This window comes from Plectropomus leopardus, chromosome 10 (assembly GCF_026936395.1).
Source record: "Plectropomus leopardus strain MGB_pleo_1.0 chromosome 10, ASM2693639v1, whole genome shotgun sequence".
Taxonomy (NCBI): Eukaryota; Metazoa; Chordata; class Actinopteri; order Perciformes; family Serranidae; genus Plectropomus; species Plectropomus leopardus.
This window is the reverse complement of record NC_142185.1, coordinates 8,956,516-8,976,433: the sequence shown is the minus strand read 5'-3', so window position 1 is coordinate 8,976,433 and position 19,918 is coordinate 8,956,516. Positions and strand designations below refer to the sequence as shown.

At 38.7% G+C, this 19,918-nt stretch overlaps 1 protein-coding gene across 1 annotated transcript in view; it reads left to right on the top strand.

Moving 5' to 3' along the window:
• The window catches only part of dnah7 (dynein, axonemal, heavy chain 7), a 136,795-nt gene that overhangs the window by 9,226 nt on the left and 107,651 nt on the right, over nucleotides 1-19,918 (top strand). The window contains exons 11-20 of the mRNA XM_088083000.1: nucleotides 721-993; nucleotides 1,362-1,489; nucleotides 1,825-1,903; nucleotides 2,400-2,624; nucleotides 2,789-2,935; nucleotides 4,118-4,297; nucleotides 6,094-6,234; nucleotides 6,401-6,768; nucleotides 8,700-8,886; nucleotides 19,720-19,913. Coding sequence (XP_087939126.1) covers nucleotides 721-993; nucleotides 1,362-1,489; nucleotides 1,825-1,903; nucleotides 2,400-2,624; nucleotides 2,789-2,935; nucleotides 4,118-4,297; nucleotides 6,094-6,234; nucleotides 6,401-6,768; nucleotides 8,700-8,886; nucleotides 19,720-19,913 — 1,922 coding nt within the window. The remainder of the gene's footprint in view (nucleotides 1-720; nucleotides 994-1,361; nucleotides 1,490-1,824; nucleotides 1,904-2,399; nucleotides 2,625-2,788; nucleotides 2,936-4,117; nucleotides 4,298-6,093; nucleotides 6,235-6,400; nucleotides 6,769-8,699; nucleotides 8,887-19,719; nucleotides 19,914-19,918) is intronic.

The window sequence follows — 19,918 nt, the reverse complement described above, 5'->3', positions numbered from 1 at the left end:
GTCCGACGGCCACTGAACAAGTGTTGGTATTCAGCAAGCTGGGAGTGACACCAGGTAATATACCCACATAGCTGATGATTTCTGGTCATATATCTTAGTGTGTAAATATTTTGAAAAGTCAACCCTTTAATATTGTCACAATATCGATATTGAGGTATGTGGTCAAACATATTGTGATATTTGATTTTCTCCATATCACCCAGACCTAGTTTACATCCAAGTTAGTGATATTTTGGAGAATGATTATAGAGTGAAGATCATAAGAGGTGTTCCTCTTTTTTTATCATACCCTCACTGATATAAATGGGTTATACAAAATAATAGAAACAATATGACGTCAGTTTAATTCAATGCGGTTCAGCAGAACACAGTGATCATAAAGTGGAATCGGCACCTCTCTAAAATGTAACAAAACAACCTAAAGTTCATAAAGGAAGGACTGATTGCAGGGCTATTGTATTCAACTGCATTAGTTTTAGCTGGGTTTGCCTAACAAATTGCCATCTGAGAAGATGTAAAATAACTGCAGTAAATCAGGTCTTTAAGATCTGACTGATTATGCTCCAACTGTTTTTTGTCACCATAGTCATTCCCACCTTAATATTGACATTGTGTATGATTTATGTACTGTTCTGTATCTTAAAATTACAATAACTGATTATGTTATTACACAATGTAGCTTTCTGTTTGGCTTAATACCCTACCTCTGTGTTCCACTAGCAAGGCTTCCAGTGTGGAAGCACCCTGAAGCCCATCATCCTGCCAGAGATCCTTGAGGCCCACCAGGAGGAGGTGCGCAGAGTGTTCTGGGCTGAGTGTGTGAGGCCCAAGGAGTATGTCCGCGAGTATGATAAATACGCCACGCTGGTATCCAGGCAGGCGGAGGAGGATGTGGAGGATTTCCTCAGTGAGCAGCACTCGTTCCAGGAGATCATGGCAGAGATGGTGCACTACCAGCAGCTCGCTGACCAGATCCAGTACACATCATGCAAGGTATCTGATCAGTGAGGTGGAATGGCTGTAAAAGTTGTATATTACATTAATAGTTTAGGCAATTAGCTGCTGCTGATATCTAAAGAAAGTAATAATGAGACTTGCAAAAGTAGAAGAGGTGTAGTCTATTGAAAAAGACAAGACTGAACTAACACTTTCTTGGTCGTGTTTCTTGACTCTCTAATTCCACTGATAGCTGTTATTCCACACAGCACACTGACTAATTATTCAGGATTCCTAAACAATCTCAAAAGCAACAGTCTTTAAATCTTGATGTTTTCCGTGATTATGACTGTTTTTGCTTGATTGAAGGTTATCTCTTACGTATATGATGTTAGTTGTGTACTGACCAATAATTTGGGCTTTAGGTGGTTCGTCTTGGCATGTTTGAGGTTCAGTCCCATAAGCTTATCCACTCCCTCGTCGAGCGGGCTCAGGAGCTACAGCAGAAACTGGTCAAACGGATGCTAAAGGACCATCAGGAAGTCAACAAGAAGTCAGTTCGTTCACCTTTTTCACTTTTTTCCCCTCCCCGTCTGCACAGAAATCTCAAAATGCAGCTAGATTAGTCCAGAGATAAGCACCAATTTTTGTTTAAGATATACAGCTGAAATAATAGAAATCTTTCAGACTTTAGTCAGCCACTCTGGGGCATTGAAATAAACATTGTGCCAGTTAAAGGGAATGTTTTCAGTTTTTGGACCCAATGGTAGCTGCTATATTGGCCTCTATCCCAATGGTGCCTCTACGCTCCAAGCTGTGCCGTAATGAGATTGTAAGTCTGGGAAAGCCTTCGTATATGTCACTGAAGTATTGCTCTTCCTCTCACAGGCTCTGTAATGAATTCGAGAAGATTGCAGAGAAGGCACTGAGCACACCAGCTGACACGCAGAAACTGATGGAGCTTAAGGTAACGAATCCAAATGCTTGTCACACAGAGCAGCTTGACGTGAGGTTTTTCACTGTGTAAAACTGGCCTTCACACTTCTGTCCACAAAGCAGTTACAGATGGACTTACATGTTAAAGATCTATGGTCTAAGACAGTCCAAAATGTTTGTAAAATCTCACCCAAATACAAAAACTTCTGTGACTTTTAAGTGCTGAAACTCAAGCTCAAGACTTCATTCTGGATCACAAGACATTACAAGTTTAAGACTTACTTCTCTGGTTTCTGCTTCGAAAGATTGTACATTATGTTTACAAATATTGACCGAACATTCTCAGGTCATGGAAATAACAGATTTTAATTCTTGGTTTAGGTGGTTTTCCCCTTTAAAGATCCAGTCTGTAATATCAGATGAAAACACTAATTAGCTTAGGGTGGTCACTGGACTGTGGCAATGGGAGCAATCAAATGGGTGAAGTGCTATACCAGTGTTTGTTGTTGCCCTGTACTCCCGGTCAGGCCTTCATGAATAAGGTGTTGACCACAGAGATGCCTCTTTTGGAGAAAAGATTGGCCAACTCCAACACACAACTGTGCTTCCTGATGGACTTTGTCACCCTCTCACCGCTGGACATGGAGCTCAACTCACAGACCGTCCAGTGGCTCAAGCGCATGCCGTCCATCTTTAAGGAACACCGAGAGATTGTTGCTGAAAAGACGGAGCAATATCAGAGTAGCCTAAAGGTGTGTATTTCTACTATATCTTTCAAACTGTTGATCTGTTGACTGGAACCTGGATGTTTTTGCATTAGAACTGTAGCGCTGTTAATTTAAGTCAGTTAGTCAGTTAATTAGAGTTAATTTGAATGTTAAATGTTATTGAGGGTATTTCTGTACGTACATTCCAGTTGTGCCGCGATCGCTTTGTGGAAGAACTGGAGAGCTACAGCGTACAGGTGGAGGAGTTTATCACCTTTGGTGAGCTGACAGATCTCAGCAAGTACTTGAAGAAATCCCAGGCTCTCAGTGCTAAACTGGAGTTAGCCATGGAAAAGGTACATGATTTCAATGCTTCAAATGAGAGGAGGCAAGACACTTATTTATAAAGTACATTTCATACCCAAAGGCAATCCAAAATGCTTTGCAGATAACACGGGTAAAAGAACAGTAAACAAGCAAAATAAAACTATTAAAGCAAGCAATCAAAGCACATAGAAAAGAAGCAAAGGCAAAAGCACACAGATAGAAACAATAAAAAAAACCAATAGAACAAACAATCAAAAGCACATAGATAAAAGAACAATTTAACAAACAAATAAAAAAAAACCCAAATAATAGAGAATTAATTAAAAGCAGCGGTGAAAAGATAGGTCTTTAGCTTAGATTTCAAAGTGCTCAGCATTGCTTCTGACAACCTATTCCACATTCAGCAGCATAGAAAGCAGCTTCACCATGTTTGGTTCTTTTTTTGGGAATAACTGTTAATCCAGAACCAGCCGGTCTGAGAGGTTCATACTGAGACGGGATATCTGACAAGTATCTTGGACTGTTTAGTGATTTATTGACAATTAATAGAATTTTAAAGTTGATTCTGTTAGAAACTATAAGTCAACATAGTGATCTGAGAACTGCAGTTATATGCTGAGCCTTTCTGGTCCTTGTTACAACCCTGGCACCTGCAAATCATAAGAAGTAGAGAAAAAGGTCTACTTGTAATTTATAGCAACAGCATTATTATATACAAGCTAATGGAGAGTCACAGTAGGACAATAATGCAATGAATAATGCATACGGATTTTAGTTATAATGATACCCAAACCATGATAAAACACAGTTTGTCTTATAAAAGAGCATCTTTACATAGACGTGTATGAGACAATTTTCAAGGCTCTCTGATTTTTGAAGTACATCACTTCGCATCTAACATTGAAGAGAGGAGAGGTTGTGCGGACTGGTGGTAATGGATAGGCATGCTTCTGATGAAAGATACACATTCATTATACAGTTGATTATTACACAGTATTTGGAGTTGATTAACAGTAAGTGCTTTCAAATTTTTAACCTGTAGAGGGCAGCATTGCCTGTAGAATGAACTCCGTCACAGGAGTTGTAAGAGGCTTCATCAGGTGTTTGAAACTCATACATAGACACTCATCTACTTATCCATCTGTCTTGGCTTTGTTTATTTCTTTCTTCCTTCTATGCTTCTCTTTCAACCTTCCTGCCACTCTGTTAAGATCAATGATTTCAACCTCGAGGAGGAGGCCTATGGCTGGTCTGTTTCTCAGTACCCACAGCGTAAGAAGATCCAGGACAAGCTGACACCCTTTCTGCGGCTCTATGAGACAGCCACTGATTTCCTAAACCAGTATGAGCTGTGGCTGCACGGACCACTGTCGGGTGTGAACCCAGATAAGGTACCAGAATTTGGAAATTCTTTTGTTATGAGGTTACACATCATATAAAAGTGTTAGCACACCATCAAGCACCTCACAATGAACAGGGACATTTTTTAGTGTCATTACTGCTTCCGTGCAGCTAAAAAAATGCCATCATACGAGGCCTGAACTGTGTGCACTGGGATGTGGCCAGTGTTATTTGTGTTTCACCGGGGCTCAGCTCTCATGTGGTGGGTAAGGAAGGGTAAAACTGCTCTGCAAGAAGACATTCTATTAGAGATGGTGCACTCATGGTTAGCGTGCGTGCCTATCGATGAATTTTGATCGTCAGCAGTAACAGAGAAATGTGAGAATGATGCTTTGTTTAAAATTCTGAATGCTTTGAAAGCTCACTTTCCATTCTGTGAAACCTTCAGCTGTTCAGGTTTCATTCAGAGTGACTTGACAGGATATAAAAAGGCTCCCTTTGTTGTGCACTGTTTCACACCTACACATGCATTTATGAATTTCAGTCTTTAAGCATACTGTATGTCATACATCCAAGTATTTTTGCTCTGATTTACTTTGTCCAAATAGCACTTATGTGTTGTGTGCTGTTGCTTGTTAGAGTGGATAAAAATTCACAAACACACTCATTTGCATCAGTGGTCTGCTTTCCACTGTTTGATTGACATCTCAGTTTCTGTCTATACTGGTCTGTTAAAGCAGAGAGAGCGGAAGAAAGAACAGAGAGCTTTGTAGAAGACGTAAGAAGTCATTAAGACAAGATATAGGAGAAACACACCTCGATAAAAGGAGATGCATTTAAATAGAACAACGTAAGATGAAATAAAAGATCAAAAAGAGTTCAAAGTGACTAATAAAAAGGAAAGCAAAATTACAGGGCAGTATATATTTGCGTAGGTGATATTAATAAAGTAATGATGTTTTAATGAAGCCTGTCAGCTGTTATTTATATAACGAAGGCCCTGAAACTGAAATAAATAGGAAAGCAGATTATCACTAATTACACAATTGTCTGCCCCCAAAAAAGAAAAATAATAAAATCCAAAAATATGAAGCTATTCTTATGTGACTGCTCTTATTGATACATTTATAGGTGATGATTTATGGGGAGAAACTAAGCAGTTCTACATAAAATCAGACATTCAGCGCCCCCATAAAGCCCAAAGGGGAAAGATCCTTGTGTCGTGAGGCTTTGGCTCAGGGGAAGAGCGGGTGGTTCTCTGATTGGAAGGTTGGCTGTACAATCCCCGTCTCCTCCAGTCACACGTCAGAGTATCCTTGGGCAAGATACTGAATCCAAAATTGCTCCCGATTCTGTGCCATCAGAGTGTTAGTGCATGTAAGTGGTTAATGAGTAGCAGTTGGCACCTTGTACATTAGCCTTGGCCATCAGTGTGTGAATGTGTGTGTGTGAATGGGTGAATGAGACATGTCGTGCCAAAGTGCTTTGAGTGGTCAAAAAAGACAAGAAAAGCACTACACAAGTGCTCTCCATTTACAATCATCATATTTTCCGGGCAATTGCGATGAATCAGCTGTGAAATTGAAAATTAAATCCGGCCCTTTAGATCCAACAGTAGAAAAGTCACCTATTCAGGGCCACCTCTACTGTGCATACAGGATGGCGAGTTTCTTTAACATATATACACTGATAAATAGACAGTGATAAATCCATGATACACAAACAGTTTTTGGTATAATAGACTGTTTTATTTTATTACTATAGTTGGCGATTCATTGCTTTAGTCATTCATAGTCATTCTATTTTTTCTGGTGTCTTTTTAATAAAAACAATCCCACTCATGTAGGTAGAGGGGGATGTTGGTAACTACTGGCGCACTCTGTACAAGCTGGAGAAAGGCTTCAGTGATGTGCCCAATGCCCTCAGCATTGCCACGACAATGAAGACTAAGGTGGAGGACTTCAAGGAGCACATTCCTTTGGTGCAGGTAAGACCTTAACAGAAAAAAAAGATCTTAAGAAGAAAGAATTGTTTTATTTTCAGTTACTTTAAAATCATCACCAAACTTAATAAATCTTTGTATGAACTGACATGCTTTTCCACTAAATTATGTTTAGTATAACAGTTTTTTTTGGACCACTCCTCCCTCATAGGTTCTGTGCAACCCAGGCCTGCGTGAGCGCCACTGGGATGCCATGTCAGAGGTGGCTGGTGTCTCCCTGCAGCCAGCTGATGATCAGGCCTGTGTGGCTAACTTCCTGTCCATGCGCCTGGAACAGCACCTGAGCAGCTTTGAGGGCATCAGCGAGGCGGCCAGCAAGGAGCACTCCCTGGAGAAGGCCATGGAAAAAATGGCTGGCGAGTGGGGCGACATGGAGTTCAGCCTCCTGGCCTACCGAGAGACGGGCACCTCCATCCTGTCATCTGTGGATGAAGTGCAGATGCTGCTGGACGATCACATCGTGAAGACACAAACCATGAGGGGCTCACCCTTCATTAAGCCTTTTGAGGTGGAGATCAGGTAAGAGATGCGAAGATTTGCTTAAGATTTTTTTTTTGCTTGTTTGAAAGAGCTATTTACTAGTCCTGTGAAATACACACACAGGGAAGGGCTAGTTCAAAGTTAACCCTTTAAGCCCTGGATCAGCATCAGTTTTCTTGTTCAGACACCTTTTATAAGGATTGAAATGTGAGCAATTTTTTTTTCATTTCTTTTGTGGAAAACATTGGGGGGGGGGGCAAATCTCACAAATTGCTAAAAAAAAATAGTAAAAGGTGACAAGAAAATGATCGGAAAATTAGGTTTAAAAAAGGCAGGAGAAAATTAGCAAATTACTACGGAAAAATATCAAGAAAACTTTTTTCTTTTTTAGTTTTTATTTATTTCGCTTAGCTTGGGTAATTTTCTTGTTGCTCCTTGCCCTCTCTCTATGTTGCCGAAAGAAAAAAAAAAGCCACTTTGTTTTGGTCTCAAAGGCTTAAACAAGGAAACTGCTTCAGTTTTGTTATTTTTTAATCTAGGGCTAATATCACGTGATAAAAATATACAATTTCTCTTTAGATTAGATAAAGATTCAAAATGTTTTTCTGTCTCAGATTTGTAGTTGAGATGCTCTTTGTGAATCCTAAAAAGTGTGGTTTCCATTGAGCATACTGTATAATTCATTCACTACTTTCCTGTTTTTATCTGCCTCTGAGTTCAGCAAATGATGAAATTCCTCCATCCTCTGTAATTTGTGAGAATATTGCAATACTTTGTTGCTGCCAGGCACAGTTTGACACAGGATTTCCTGAAGATTTTAAAACAAACGTATTGTGCCATATTTGGCAGGACGCTAAAGCAGCTACTGGAAAGGTTTTTACGAACCTTTTTTGCAATATCACATAAGAATTGTATAATGCCATTATCTAGCTTTATGGGTGGGAGAGGATAATACAACAGCGAGGATTAAGAAATCTCTTTGTTGTACAAGTTTCTCAGAGAGACAATCCCAACTACTTTTTATTCTGAGTGCACTAACTACAGATCAGAGGACTCTTGGCTTTAAATGCGAGATAATATAAATACACATCTAGGATTCCCAAATCCACTTTACCTTTGAGCTGTGACTTTTTGTCCTTCCACAAAAAGTGGAGAATTATTTTGTAAACATAGTTAAGTAATATTAGTATAAGTTGTTTACAGTTGATTTTTTACCCTGAACCTCCAATCAAGTTGTGTTTGGAACTTTGAACAAGACTATGTGACTTGTAATAGGAACAAACTGCCAGCCTGAATCAGTATTTTGGTATATCCCAGATTGTAGTCAGTTTGATTTAAGGAAATATGGACAGCAAAAACCAACAAATAATCAAACAAACAAAAAAAAACAAACGAAAAAAATGCCATTTTTGCAAATCTGATCCAAACCGCAGTTGGATATGGTTTGAAATGCAATTTCAATTGGATTCTTTTTGAAGCGTCTCAGCCAGGATACTCTGGACGCTCAAATCAGATTTCAGTGTGTCTTTAAACACAAGAGACAACAACAATGTCAAATCCGGAGTGACAGAAGTGTTGAGCAGATCCATGCTGCTGCTAGCAGAGCGCTGAAGAGAACCACACAAGGAACAACAGCCTGTGCACAGACGCCAAAATAAATTGCTTGGAGGGCAACGTGATGGACCTGCATTTCTCATGCTTCCTTGTTGGAAAATCATGTCCCCAGCACTGCTGTGTTGTTACTGATGCCTCCTTGCTACCATAGCAACCAATGCAGATAGATCTGCGATGTCTGCACTCATAAATCTGATCTGGTTGCTTAAAAAGAACTGTGCGGAGAGTCTGTCTTCATGACGATTTGACAAACAAATCTTATTGGCCTGCAGAGTGAGTTGTAGTAAGCTGTAGTTGTGCCTCTTTATATACCTAAATTTGTATTCCCACTTACATGTACTCATGTTCTCCTGCAGGGAATGGGAGGGCAAGTTGCTGCTCCTTCAAGAGATCCTGGATGAATGGTTAAAGGTGCAGTCCACTTGGCTCTACCTGGAGCCCATATTCAGCTCCCCAGACATCATGACTCAGATGCCAGAGGAGGGACGCCGTTTCACAACCGTTGACAAAACCTGGAGGGACACCATGAAGCAAGTCTCACTGGTGAGTTGACAGATTTTCTTATGTTTTTATTGTGAATTTATTATCACAGCAAAATACTGGAAAGATCAAGAAGACCATGTTTAATACAAGGAACTCTGTTTGGAGGGGTATGAGCAAGAAGCTGCACTTCTCCTTAGGTGGATCAGTTGAGTATCACTGTCTAAAAGGAGGAATGCAAAGAGGATATGTTTTTCAGGACAGTTATCACCTAGATAAGAGTGCTATATTTAGTCAGACAGGACCGCAATCATAACTGGAAGGGAAAATCAAGTATATAAAAACAAATGTCAAAAGTGACCATGAATGGTATTAGGTTTGCCACAACATACATTTTAGTGCAGTCTATGGTGGTATACTTGAATAATCAAACTCAACCCCAATTTTTTCCTGCCTTGGTGTCCGTGACATGACGTGGTCTGTGGCATAATGTTTTGAGGTTGTCCGTCCCATTCTTGCAAGCGCAATATTTCAAGAATGATTTTGGAGAATGTCCTCAGCTTAGACACAAACGTCCACTTGGACTAACTGCTAAAAATTCTTGTTAAACTTGCAGTCTTCTGTTGGCTGACCCTGCTGAAAGTCTCTGTAAAGTGGTAATTAAAATGTGTTCAGAGTTTGTCATATCACAGAAAGATGTGGTATTAAACACCTGACCAAGTTGAATGACCAAAAAACTCCACAATTTAGTACTATATAGTAAAGGGTCTTTGTAATATGTTTTCAACAATCAGTTTCTAACATTTAGAATGTGTTTTGAAACAAATCTCTGAATGTACTTTACACAGACTTGAATACAACAGAAAGTAAAATGTCTTGGCTCTGAACACCAGCCAATAGGTGGTGTCCACCAATAAAGCTGCCCTTTACCAGGGAAAATGTTATTTGACTAAAGGTTTATTGTCAGAAAAAAAGTCACACTGAGGACTGTTGCTGTGCTATATGGTGTAATTTCACCTACATGTCGTTCTTGTGTCAGAGAGGGCTTGTCACCCATGATGAACTAACTGCCCTTGACAAATAAACACAAAGTGGTCTAAATCTAAATATGTAGGACACACGCAACTGTTTTAACATTTTTAATCTCCAACTCAGAGTGAATGATTTTAACAGCAACAGAAAGGATACAATGACATACTTCCCCAGCAAGAAGATAAAAAATAAAATAAAAAGAAAGAAAGGCATCGATCCCAGCAATAAAATGTGAGTCAAACAGGAAAACATTCTACCATCCAGTTGGTGTATTGACCGCACTGAGCCATTTCTTAAAGTATGGTTGCTATTTTTTTTAATAATGTCTATTTAACTGGAGTGATAATAATCCTTTGTAGCCACATCATACATTTCAGTAATAAAAAAGAAGCAATAGTTGGAATTAACATGATCCAAGCCTGATCAAAACATTTACTCATCAGCAGCACAAAGCTGGTTTTAACGCTCACAGGCTGAAAAGATTTTTTTTCTAATGACTTGTAACAAAATCCAGAGTCCTGTGGCTCCACATTCAAGTATGACATCCAAAACTCAGGCCTGGTGTATTACCATTAAAATATAATGTTGTTGCTACAGTTAGACCAAATTTAACCCACAGCATAAACTGACCAGGTGGGGGCGAAAAATAAATACACAAACATGCACACACTGAGAGTGACAGTAGAGGGTGAGTGTGGTTTAAAGAGGGATGCGAGAGGCACAGAAGTATACAGTAGAGGCAGAAAGGAGTGCTTAGACTGCGACAGGTAGGGGAAGAGAGCGCAGAGAGAGGATGGAATCAGCAGGAAAAGGGGAGAGAGAGCAAAGACAGAAACAACAGAGCGAGGCTAGAAAGTGAGTGTTGCACCAGCATCCTCAAAGAGTTTCCAAAGGGTAATTGGCGTCCTCAGTAGACCTGAAATGAGACACATCAATTTCAGGCAGTGTCCTCCAGAAAGCCCGGCCTGACTGCACCATCAAATAGAAATTATGGATTTTGTCTGGAAGGGGCAGGGCCGTGCTGAGCCACAAAGAAAATGAGGTCACCAAGGGACAGGGGGCCTACACACACACACACACACACACACACACACACACACACACACACACACACACACACACACACACACACACACACACACACACTCGTGCACGTGTACGGTCCGGTTTACTGTGAGTTGTGTACACTGTGTGATGGAGCATGTTGGCACAAATGTTGCTACAGTAATACTTTACACTTGCATTTGTGCTTACCCAACTTTAGGAAAATAGGGCCCCACTTCTAACTGTAAGTTTATTGAGCTTTCCTTAAGTTCAGTGAAGTTAACTCAGTAAGTACAGTATGTATGCTGGAAAAGGGACTATGCACTGTATAATTAAATAGATGATTGCATTAAATTTACTTCATTTAATCAAATAAATGTAAGCCAGAGAACCAGAGAAGTTACACTCCTTCTGTATGCGTAGTAATCTGAGCTTCTCTGTTTTTTGTTTTGGTAGCCAGGCCTGCCGTGCGTAAATGTAAGTGTATATGAGTTCCTCATTTCATGTCCCACTGACTAGCTAGTCACTGTCGTTCTATACTGCACTCAAACTGCGGTTACTGATAGCACAGTCCTGACCCATTTGATTCTGACACCACATGAATGAAGAAAAAGACTTTGTAGGTAAGTGGGACATTTGCTTCTTTCCCCTCAAAGAACAACCAGTTGTTGGTTAGTGACATCTTTGTTACATCATAATGATCTTACACAGCCTACCTACGTACAAAAGAGTTTTGCTGTCATAATAGTGGAATTTGTAAATTCTATACAGTACCTGGAGAAATATTGATATTGAGTACCATTTTTTCTACCATGGGGAAACATTTACATTAAGGGCATAACATTTTTAAGTTTTCATGAAAGATAATTATATAGGGTATACAGGCTATAATATTACAACAACTTTTCTTTTCGTGGTTAGTAGCAGAGAGCAGCAGATTGACCGTTGACATTAAGAGAGAACGAGAAAGTGCAGTATTCATACTGTAGAAAATGAGTATAAATACCTTTCAAATATGTGGAATCGGTACGTAACACTGCAAGTGTGATGCCGAGTCAGTTATTTAAAATAAAATGTTTTCTTTGTCAATGTAAACTTATACATGATGACTGAAGATGAATATTGTGGGCCAGGTGGCACTAGTTGTCGAACATGTACATGCTGAGTGTCAGAGATAATTAAAGGCAATTTTGCAAAGTATAAAAACACTAAAAGGTTTGATACATTTACTGCTTTTAACCATACAAATACGGGTTGTAGCTACTTGGGTATCACCTGTTGATTTGTGAACTGCTGTTTTAAACAAGTAGGTATGTTTATCTTCAGCTGGAGCATCTACATGACTCGCACAAGATCAGTCCACATTCACCCCTTAGTTCCAACAGCTTTAGATGGCTATGAAGTGTTAGATTAAAAGTGAGGTGGTTAAGGTTAGGGTTAGGGTATGGGTAAGGGTTAAATCTAATTACTTATAAGGTAAATCACATTGCCATGGATAATAATCAAAGTAAAAGTGGTTATTGCAATGTTTGGTCTCATATTTAGTCACTACAAGTGGAGTTGTAGCAGAATTTATCTAACTGTGGCATTAGTGAGTGTCTTGTATGGGTGGTGGGCATGGTTTGTAGGGTGAATGTCACGTAGGCTTCAAATAGAATATGGCTGCAGCTATACATGTCTCAATTTGAAGCCTTGAGTTCGGCATTTTATCCCATCACAATCCTGTTTTTTTAGCCCAAAGTGACCATATTTGGATAAGAGGGTGGAGCTGTGGAGGAGGGAGAGATAGATCTGACTCACAGACTGTAGTGATGCCTCACAGACAGTCTGTCACTTAAGAGACTCAGCCCTTAAATATGTGTAATTCATCAGTCATAGTATTAGTAGTTAATAAAATGTAAATAGGCTAGTTATTAAAAAAACGTACCCCAATACAGTTGTCATAGGTGTTTAATAAGCTATAGAGACTAAAACAGTTATCTGTACCAAGCTGTTAACATTTTTCTTTTTGTTGTGAAGTAGGGCATTGTAGCAATGGTGTCTATAGCCGTGTACTCTGTTTAGGAGTCAGCCTCAAGTGGTCATTCAGTGAACTGCAGTTTTTACTTCTGCATTGGTTTCACTTTTCAGCCTCAAAAGTTGCCGCTTGGTATCAACTCGAAGGAACAGACACTGAAGAAAAAAAAAAAAAGGTTCGCCCATCACTTGTTAGCCTGGATAGCACTGACAGCAACTGCCATTCTGACTCAGTCGCCTCCATGTTTGCTTGTAATGTCAGAGGTGAGAGCCATGTGTGGCCAATCCTAGCCAGGGTGTTTGGCAGACAAACACACTTACAGCATTTTTACAATACCTTTATTTTACTTTATATCGATTGATTGTTTGTGCATTTTGTGAACAAAATGTCTTTTTCATAATGTATATGATGTTTTTGCTGAGTGTTTGTATTTTTTTTGAGTGGTGAGCCTCCACACAGCTGCGTAGTCACCAGAGTGGGCTCAGACAGTCAGGAAGGATTTGTCATTGTTACCCACTGCATGAATTTAATCAGAAAGTAAATTTGCTATAAGCATTTAATAATGTAGTTTCAGGGCACTGGAGATTGTCAATATTTTTCCAAATGATTTGGCAGGCACCTGCTTTACTGCCTCCTGGTGCTGCTTACTGTTTTAAAACATTTATAAGAAACAGCTCGTACTGGTTGCAGGGAAAATCTTTTTATTGCTCTTTATAGTCTCCAAGAATAACCTTTAATGTATATTCAGTGTGAGGTAGATTATAACCTATTGAATAGTTTTTCTGCAAAGCGTGGTGATAAAGTTGAGGAAAAAAATATGATTATGTGTGTGTAGAATAGGTGAATTGTTCATTTGTAATTTCAGTATTAAAAGTAAATATGAGTGTCTGAACACCCACAGCCACTCAGTCACTCTGCACAGTAACTGCAGTCAATTCCTGAGTGCCATTGTTCACCAAACTATCTAGTCTTTCACTTTCAAGTGCAAGAAAGACTACATACTTGCCATTACGTATACTGCTATTTAAGAATGTGTTAAAGATGTGAGCGGAATTTCTTGCACAATATGTCAACATAAAAAAAAAAAAAAAATCCTTGTGTTTTACTGACCATAATTATCAGTCATGGAAATCAAGACTCAAAACTCACTTAATTTCCACCATCCTAAAAAATATCCTAAAATATATTTGGGACAGTGTTTAAATAATCACTTTTATTTGTGTGAATATGGGTGTGATGATCTACCCTGTGTGGCATCTGACTCAGCAGTGAACGCAGGAGCAGTTGGAAGTGTCCTGAAAACATAATAAGATAATTGTTTCAGCTACAGTTGGATGCTATTCTCCTGAAGTATCCCCAGTGGTCATTTGGACACAGCAGGTAAATATTCATAAAAGCCTCCTCTGCCTCTTCATAGAAACTTAAGATAATATAAAAATTACCTAAGAGTATAATGCTTTGAGACTTTTATTTGGTATAGTTTTTTTTATATGCCTGACTTGAGTTGAGTTGCTTAATATTGTGTGTTGAAAGGAAAATATTAAGTCCGTTTGAGAAAGGAATCTGTCAAAAAAGTTGAGAAAAAAAATCATTAGGGGCACCATGACACAATATTCTCACAATACCTAATTTACAGTACAATACTGTTGTGATATTAAACATTTTGCAGTATGCTAGTTTTGCAATAAGATATATTGTGATTTGTTACCTTTCTTTAAATGCATATAATGCCCCCAAAGAAACACTCTCTCGACATCTGTTTTACCTAATAAGTTTTCAGTCTGTCTCACTTTACTCCTGTTTGTTGCAGCTCATTGTATCTAGTGAGCTGATTTTTTTTCCTTTTATTATTCCAGTAGGCTAGCAAAGATTTAATTTGTATTTGCAACATTAATAATTTCTATAATAGAAATATCAATACTTGGCGTCTATGTGTTGATAATAATAATAATATTGCCACACAAAATGTATCTGTACTGTGATTTATTACAAGACGTCCTGACCACAATTAATTGTAATGCCCATGTATGTTAAAATATCTCAGGGGGTGGGACAGCACTTCAAACAAAAAAGAAACAAAATGAAAGAAAGAAAATATATATATTTGTGGTACGATTTACACTTTGCTTTCTCCTGCAATCACCAGTGTCTTCCAACATGTAAAGCTAATGACTCTTATTCGCCGCATCATGTAGGCCGGTTATAGGAAAAAACAGCCCTCTGTGTAGGCGTACAGTGCATCAGCATCTTGACAAAGAACACATCTCTTCATCTTGTCCATGGCATTGATCAGCAGTGCATGAAATTGGAATCATCTCAACTCCATACCACCACAGAACAGTACAGCTATCTTACCCACAAATCACCCCAGGGTTTTTGCCTGTTGTCATCAGACCGGCCACTGGGAGTTGCTCAAGATCCACTGATGTTCCAGCTCTTTCAAGCCTCCACATCTTAACTTCATTTTCCACCCCCTTTTTTTTTTGATTTTATGCCTGCTTTAATGTGTCATTTATCTACTTCTGCATGCACAATTGCAGAAAAAAACAAGGCCAAATCAATTTAAAATACTTATTTCTATGAACCTGCTTTCTTTCAACTATGCAGCACACCACACCTTTGCCATGTCTAATGAGCTGAGAAAAGGAAAAAAGGTGGGCCATCTGAGCTCGTGGAGAAGATGACTGACATATTGTTTACTAATAGACTGATGGATTCACCCAATATTAACAACAAAATAATAGGCAGTAAAAAGATTGCTTACTTAATATTATACTCACGCTCATGCAGATATAACACTCTGCAGGATGTGCCTTGAACAGACAAGATATTATTTTTCCTGGATGTGTGGTGTGTGTCAGATTTGTACAAAGGAAAATACTCTCTTTAGGTTATGTTTTTTTTTCTGCCTCACAGATTGCAGACCTGCCATATCAGGCGTGGGCAGTTGCTGTCCCCTATTGAAGCCATCTGTTTCGTGCATAAAAACCACATTATCACGTGCATAATACATGCATTAGAGCATTGTTATCCCTTCAGTGTGCTCATGAATAGCTTCCCGCTGGCAGACGCCACATAAAAATAGCCCTGTAATTACATTGTCCTGATGAAATCTATGAAATTCTTGAATCACAGTTCATCAGTCAGACACCCTTAGCTGTGCGGCCCACTGAAACACATTCAATGCTTGATTGTTTGATTTAGCCTTCGAAGTGACTTTCAGTTACTGCAGCCAAAGTCTTTTCTGCTGACCATAAAAGAAGATCTAAATAGTTTTAATCATTCTTACCACTTGTTTATGGCTTGTATCATATGGTGAGCCCGGCAAGGGTAAAGTCACTTTGGCATGAGTCGATGAACAGCTGTTGCTTCCACTTCCGTCATCAGAAGAAATCAATAGCAAATCATGAGACATAAAACATAATTATCATCCCATTCTTTATACTCTCTGTGGTTGTGGTCTCAAACAGAACCTGATTAAAAGTGTCTCTCAGTGGCTGCGCCCTCTTTAAATGGACAGTGATTCCTACTTGATACAAACCAGAAGTTGTGCCAAGTTAAAGCAATGCAATAATGTACATTTTCCTCTTTGCTGTACTCCCAATTTATTGAATTTAGATTTTCCCTGTTACTTTAAACATGTAAGCATTAGGCACACAACATTGCTTAACATTAAATATCTGCTATGTATTTGGTTTTTTAAGTATTTCAAAACAGATGTCAAAATGGCCATGAATTAGGTTTATACATTTTAATGCAGTCTATAAAGTTGAGCTTCAAGAAGCAAGAATAAAACTCAACCTCAATTTTTTTTTTCCAGAACATCTTGCCAAAGGACTACAGTTGAAAATTAGCCATCTGGCAAACACTGGAACATTTATATAAATGTTGAATAATGTGGGTTGTCCCTATAAGTAAAATAAATTACATACATTTTTATGCATCCATGGTGACGGCGACAGTCATGGCCAGAGGCATTAACTTTTTAGGTTGTCCATATATCCATCCGTCCATCCTGGTGAACGTAATATGTCAAGAACAACTAGAGGATATTTCTTCAAATTTGGCACAAACGTGCACTTGGATGAATTGAATAGATATTGGTGGTTAAAGGTCAAACATAAAGGTCACTGTGTCCTCACCATTCTCATTCTTTTGAACGCAATAACTCTTTTTTTTTTTTAACTCTTTTTAACTCTTTTTTTTTTTTTACAAATTTAGCACAAATGTTCACTTTGTACCTTTCATACAATCGAAAGGCAATAATTCTCGTTCTCTGTTGGGTTATATGGCAACATTTTACCAATATTATAATGTCTTATATAGCTGATTTACTGTTAAAAATGAGGGCTGTACTCAACTCAGAATTATATCAGCTGAATCAGATAGGGTGTTTAATGAAAACGTACCACCGTTAGACTATCACTATTTTTGAACGCGATTCAGAAGGACTTTCAGGAGGACAATGATGTTCAAGTAATATTGTAGACAAACTAAGTCAGCTTTCCGAGTTAATACGTGTTCACTATATTAATGACAGATTGGAAATGTAAAGCAGCATTTGTGCAGACACTAGATATCAAACAAAAGCCAGATTAAAACTTAAAGTACTGAGTTGCTGTGAGCTGTAAATTTACCACTTATACGCAAATGGAAGAAAATAACATTATCTTGACCGAGTAAAGCCTTCTCACTCAGGCTCTCCTTGTTCTGGGTCTACGGCTGCCTGTACCTGTCACAGACATCTTTACCAAGCGCACAGGACGACTCGAAAGTAGTGTAATGATTTTACCCCAGAGAGCATGACCAAAAATAAGTATGCTGCACACTGACTGAAAAAGAAGAATTTGAAGAATTTTAGCCGACTAAGGGGTCCCCCACTGATGATTTGAATCTTTGACTCTCAGTGGGAAGCCCTTATATACGGTATATATCCTTTCTAAAGACATATCATTGATGTTTGAATGTTTTATTTTCTGAACATTTCACATTGCATGTTGCTAGGAGATGTGAAAACTCTCCCATCCAGCAAAAACAAGCTCAAGGCAAATTGTTCACATCAAACAAAGATGAAAGTACACCATCCTCTTTGTGGGCTAGCTATTCAACTATATCAGCTGTTTCCCCTACAGTTTAAATTGTTTCCATTTGCAGAAGCAAGAACCCATGTTGACAAGTGTTGTTTAGAAGAGTGCTGTTATTTCTTGCAAAGGAAAATGGTCTATAAACGATAAGTTCATAGGCAGACTTGGGTAAGAAGAAAGCATCAAAACAAAGATAGTTTTCGTGATTTTTGACAAGAGGAATCATATAAAGCAGATAAGGTATGTTTCTCCGTGTTTTTCACTTTGACTCCACACCACCTCTGCATTTTGCTCCTTCCTGCATTTTATGTCATTACACTTGGGGGATGATATCAGCCTGTGCGCTTCATTTTTAGAATCGCCAACGTGTTCATGTGAGCAGGTTCAGGCATCCACCGTCCAACCTTGAAGATTAGATATACTTTTTTTTTTATTTAGGCACTTCCTGGGGGTGACAGTCCTACAGGATATTGAGTTAGTGTACAGATGAGATGATATCAGAGCTGAAATATTTCATAGGTGCAAGACAGGCCTCAGGTGAAATCTCTATTACAGTCCCATCGCAGGTTTTTTTTTTTTTTAGTGCGCTGTGTGACAAGTGGGCCTCACTGTGGAACATGAATTGGATATTGCTGAAGGAAGATATTGCAGTGTTTTAGTGTTCACCTCCAAGGCAGCAGTGACAACACTGCAATGCTGGAAAAAAATGAATGCAACAAACCATCTTCCTGTCATATGTTTCCTCAATGAACAGAAAGTTACAATATATTGCCAGTGCTTTTTTTACAACACAGGTAGGCCGCTTTGCAGAGCGAGTAGTAGTCATGGTGGAAAAATTCGGGTGGACCTGTCTGAAGAGAGAATTCGATTAAATTGCTGCTTTCTTGCAGAGATAGCGATCTTGAGTGCTCCATTAGAAAAAGCTTTACGGTCCAAAGACGCCAAAGAAAACATATATTTTATTAGTGCCTATGTGAAACTCAGAGAAAACTGCAGTGTGCAGTTATCAGCCGTTTGTGCCACTGTCAAACTAGTGAACAGGAACTGTGACTTGAAATGAGCCTGAGTGGACATGGATTTATTCAAAAATTCATGTGTTTTGAATATATGTATATCCTTTCTATGTGTTGTTTTTGGCAGTGATGCAATGACTAATGATGGTGGTAGACTACAGAAGTTGAACTGAAGCTAAAATATTTAACCCCTTTGAAAGCTAGATGCCTTCACAAGCATTTAAACATTGAGGAAATTGGTTTGCTTTCCTTTGAAAATATTGGGGAAAAAGGGCAGTGAGCAAGTTGGTAAGAAATGTTCCGCAATTTGAAGACATTAGTAGATTTGGATATTTTTTTTTAAAGGACAAATATCCAAAAAAAACCCCTAAATTTAAAATGAAATATTTTAAAATAATTATCTATATGAATCAATTATGAAATCATTATTATTATTATTATATATTTTACGCATTTCTGGGCCATTTTCTTTGTTTGTTTTTGTTTTAAACTTTTTTCTTTCTTTATTTTTTTTCCTAAATTTCAGGTCATATTCTGGTTCCCTTTCCTTATTTATTTATTTATTTTTGCTAATTTCTTCTTTCTTAAGTTTCTCATTGCCTTTTCCCCATGTTTTGAAAGAAATCGAGCTAATATGCTCAGCTTTCAAAGGGTTAACCAAAGAGAATATTTGCTTTAAATGCTATTCTCCCCCTTTCTGTGTCAGGACAAGCACGTGCTGGCGGTGATAGCCATCGACAAGATGCTGGAGAGGCTCAAAAAGTCCAATCAGCTTCTGGAGATGATCCTCAAAGGTCTTAATAACTACCTGGAGAAGAAGCGTCTCTATTTTCCACGGTTCTTCTTCCTGTCCAATGAGGAGCTGCTGGAAATCCTCTCTGAGACCAAAGACCCCACAAGGTAAA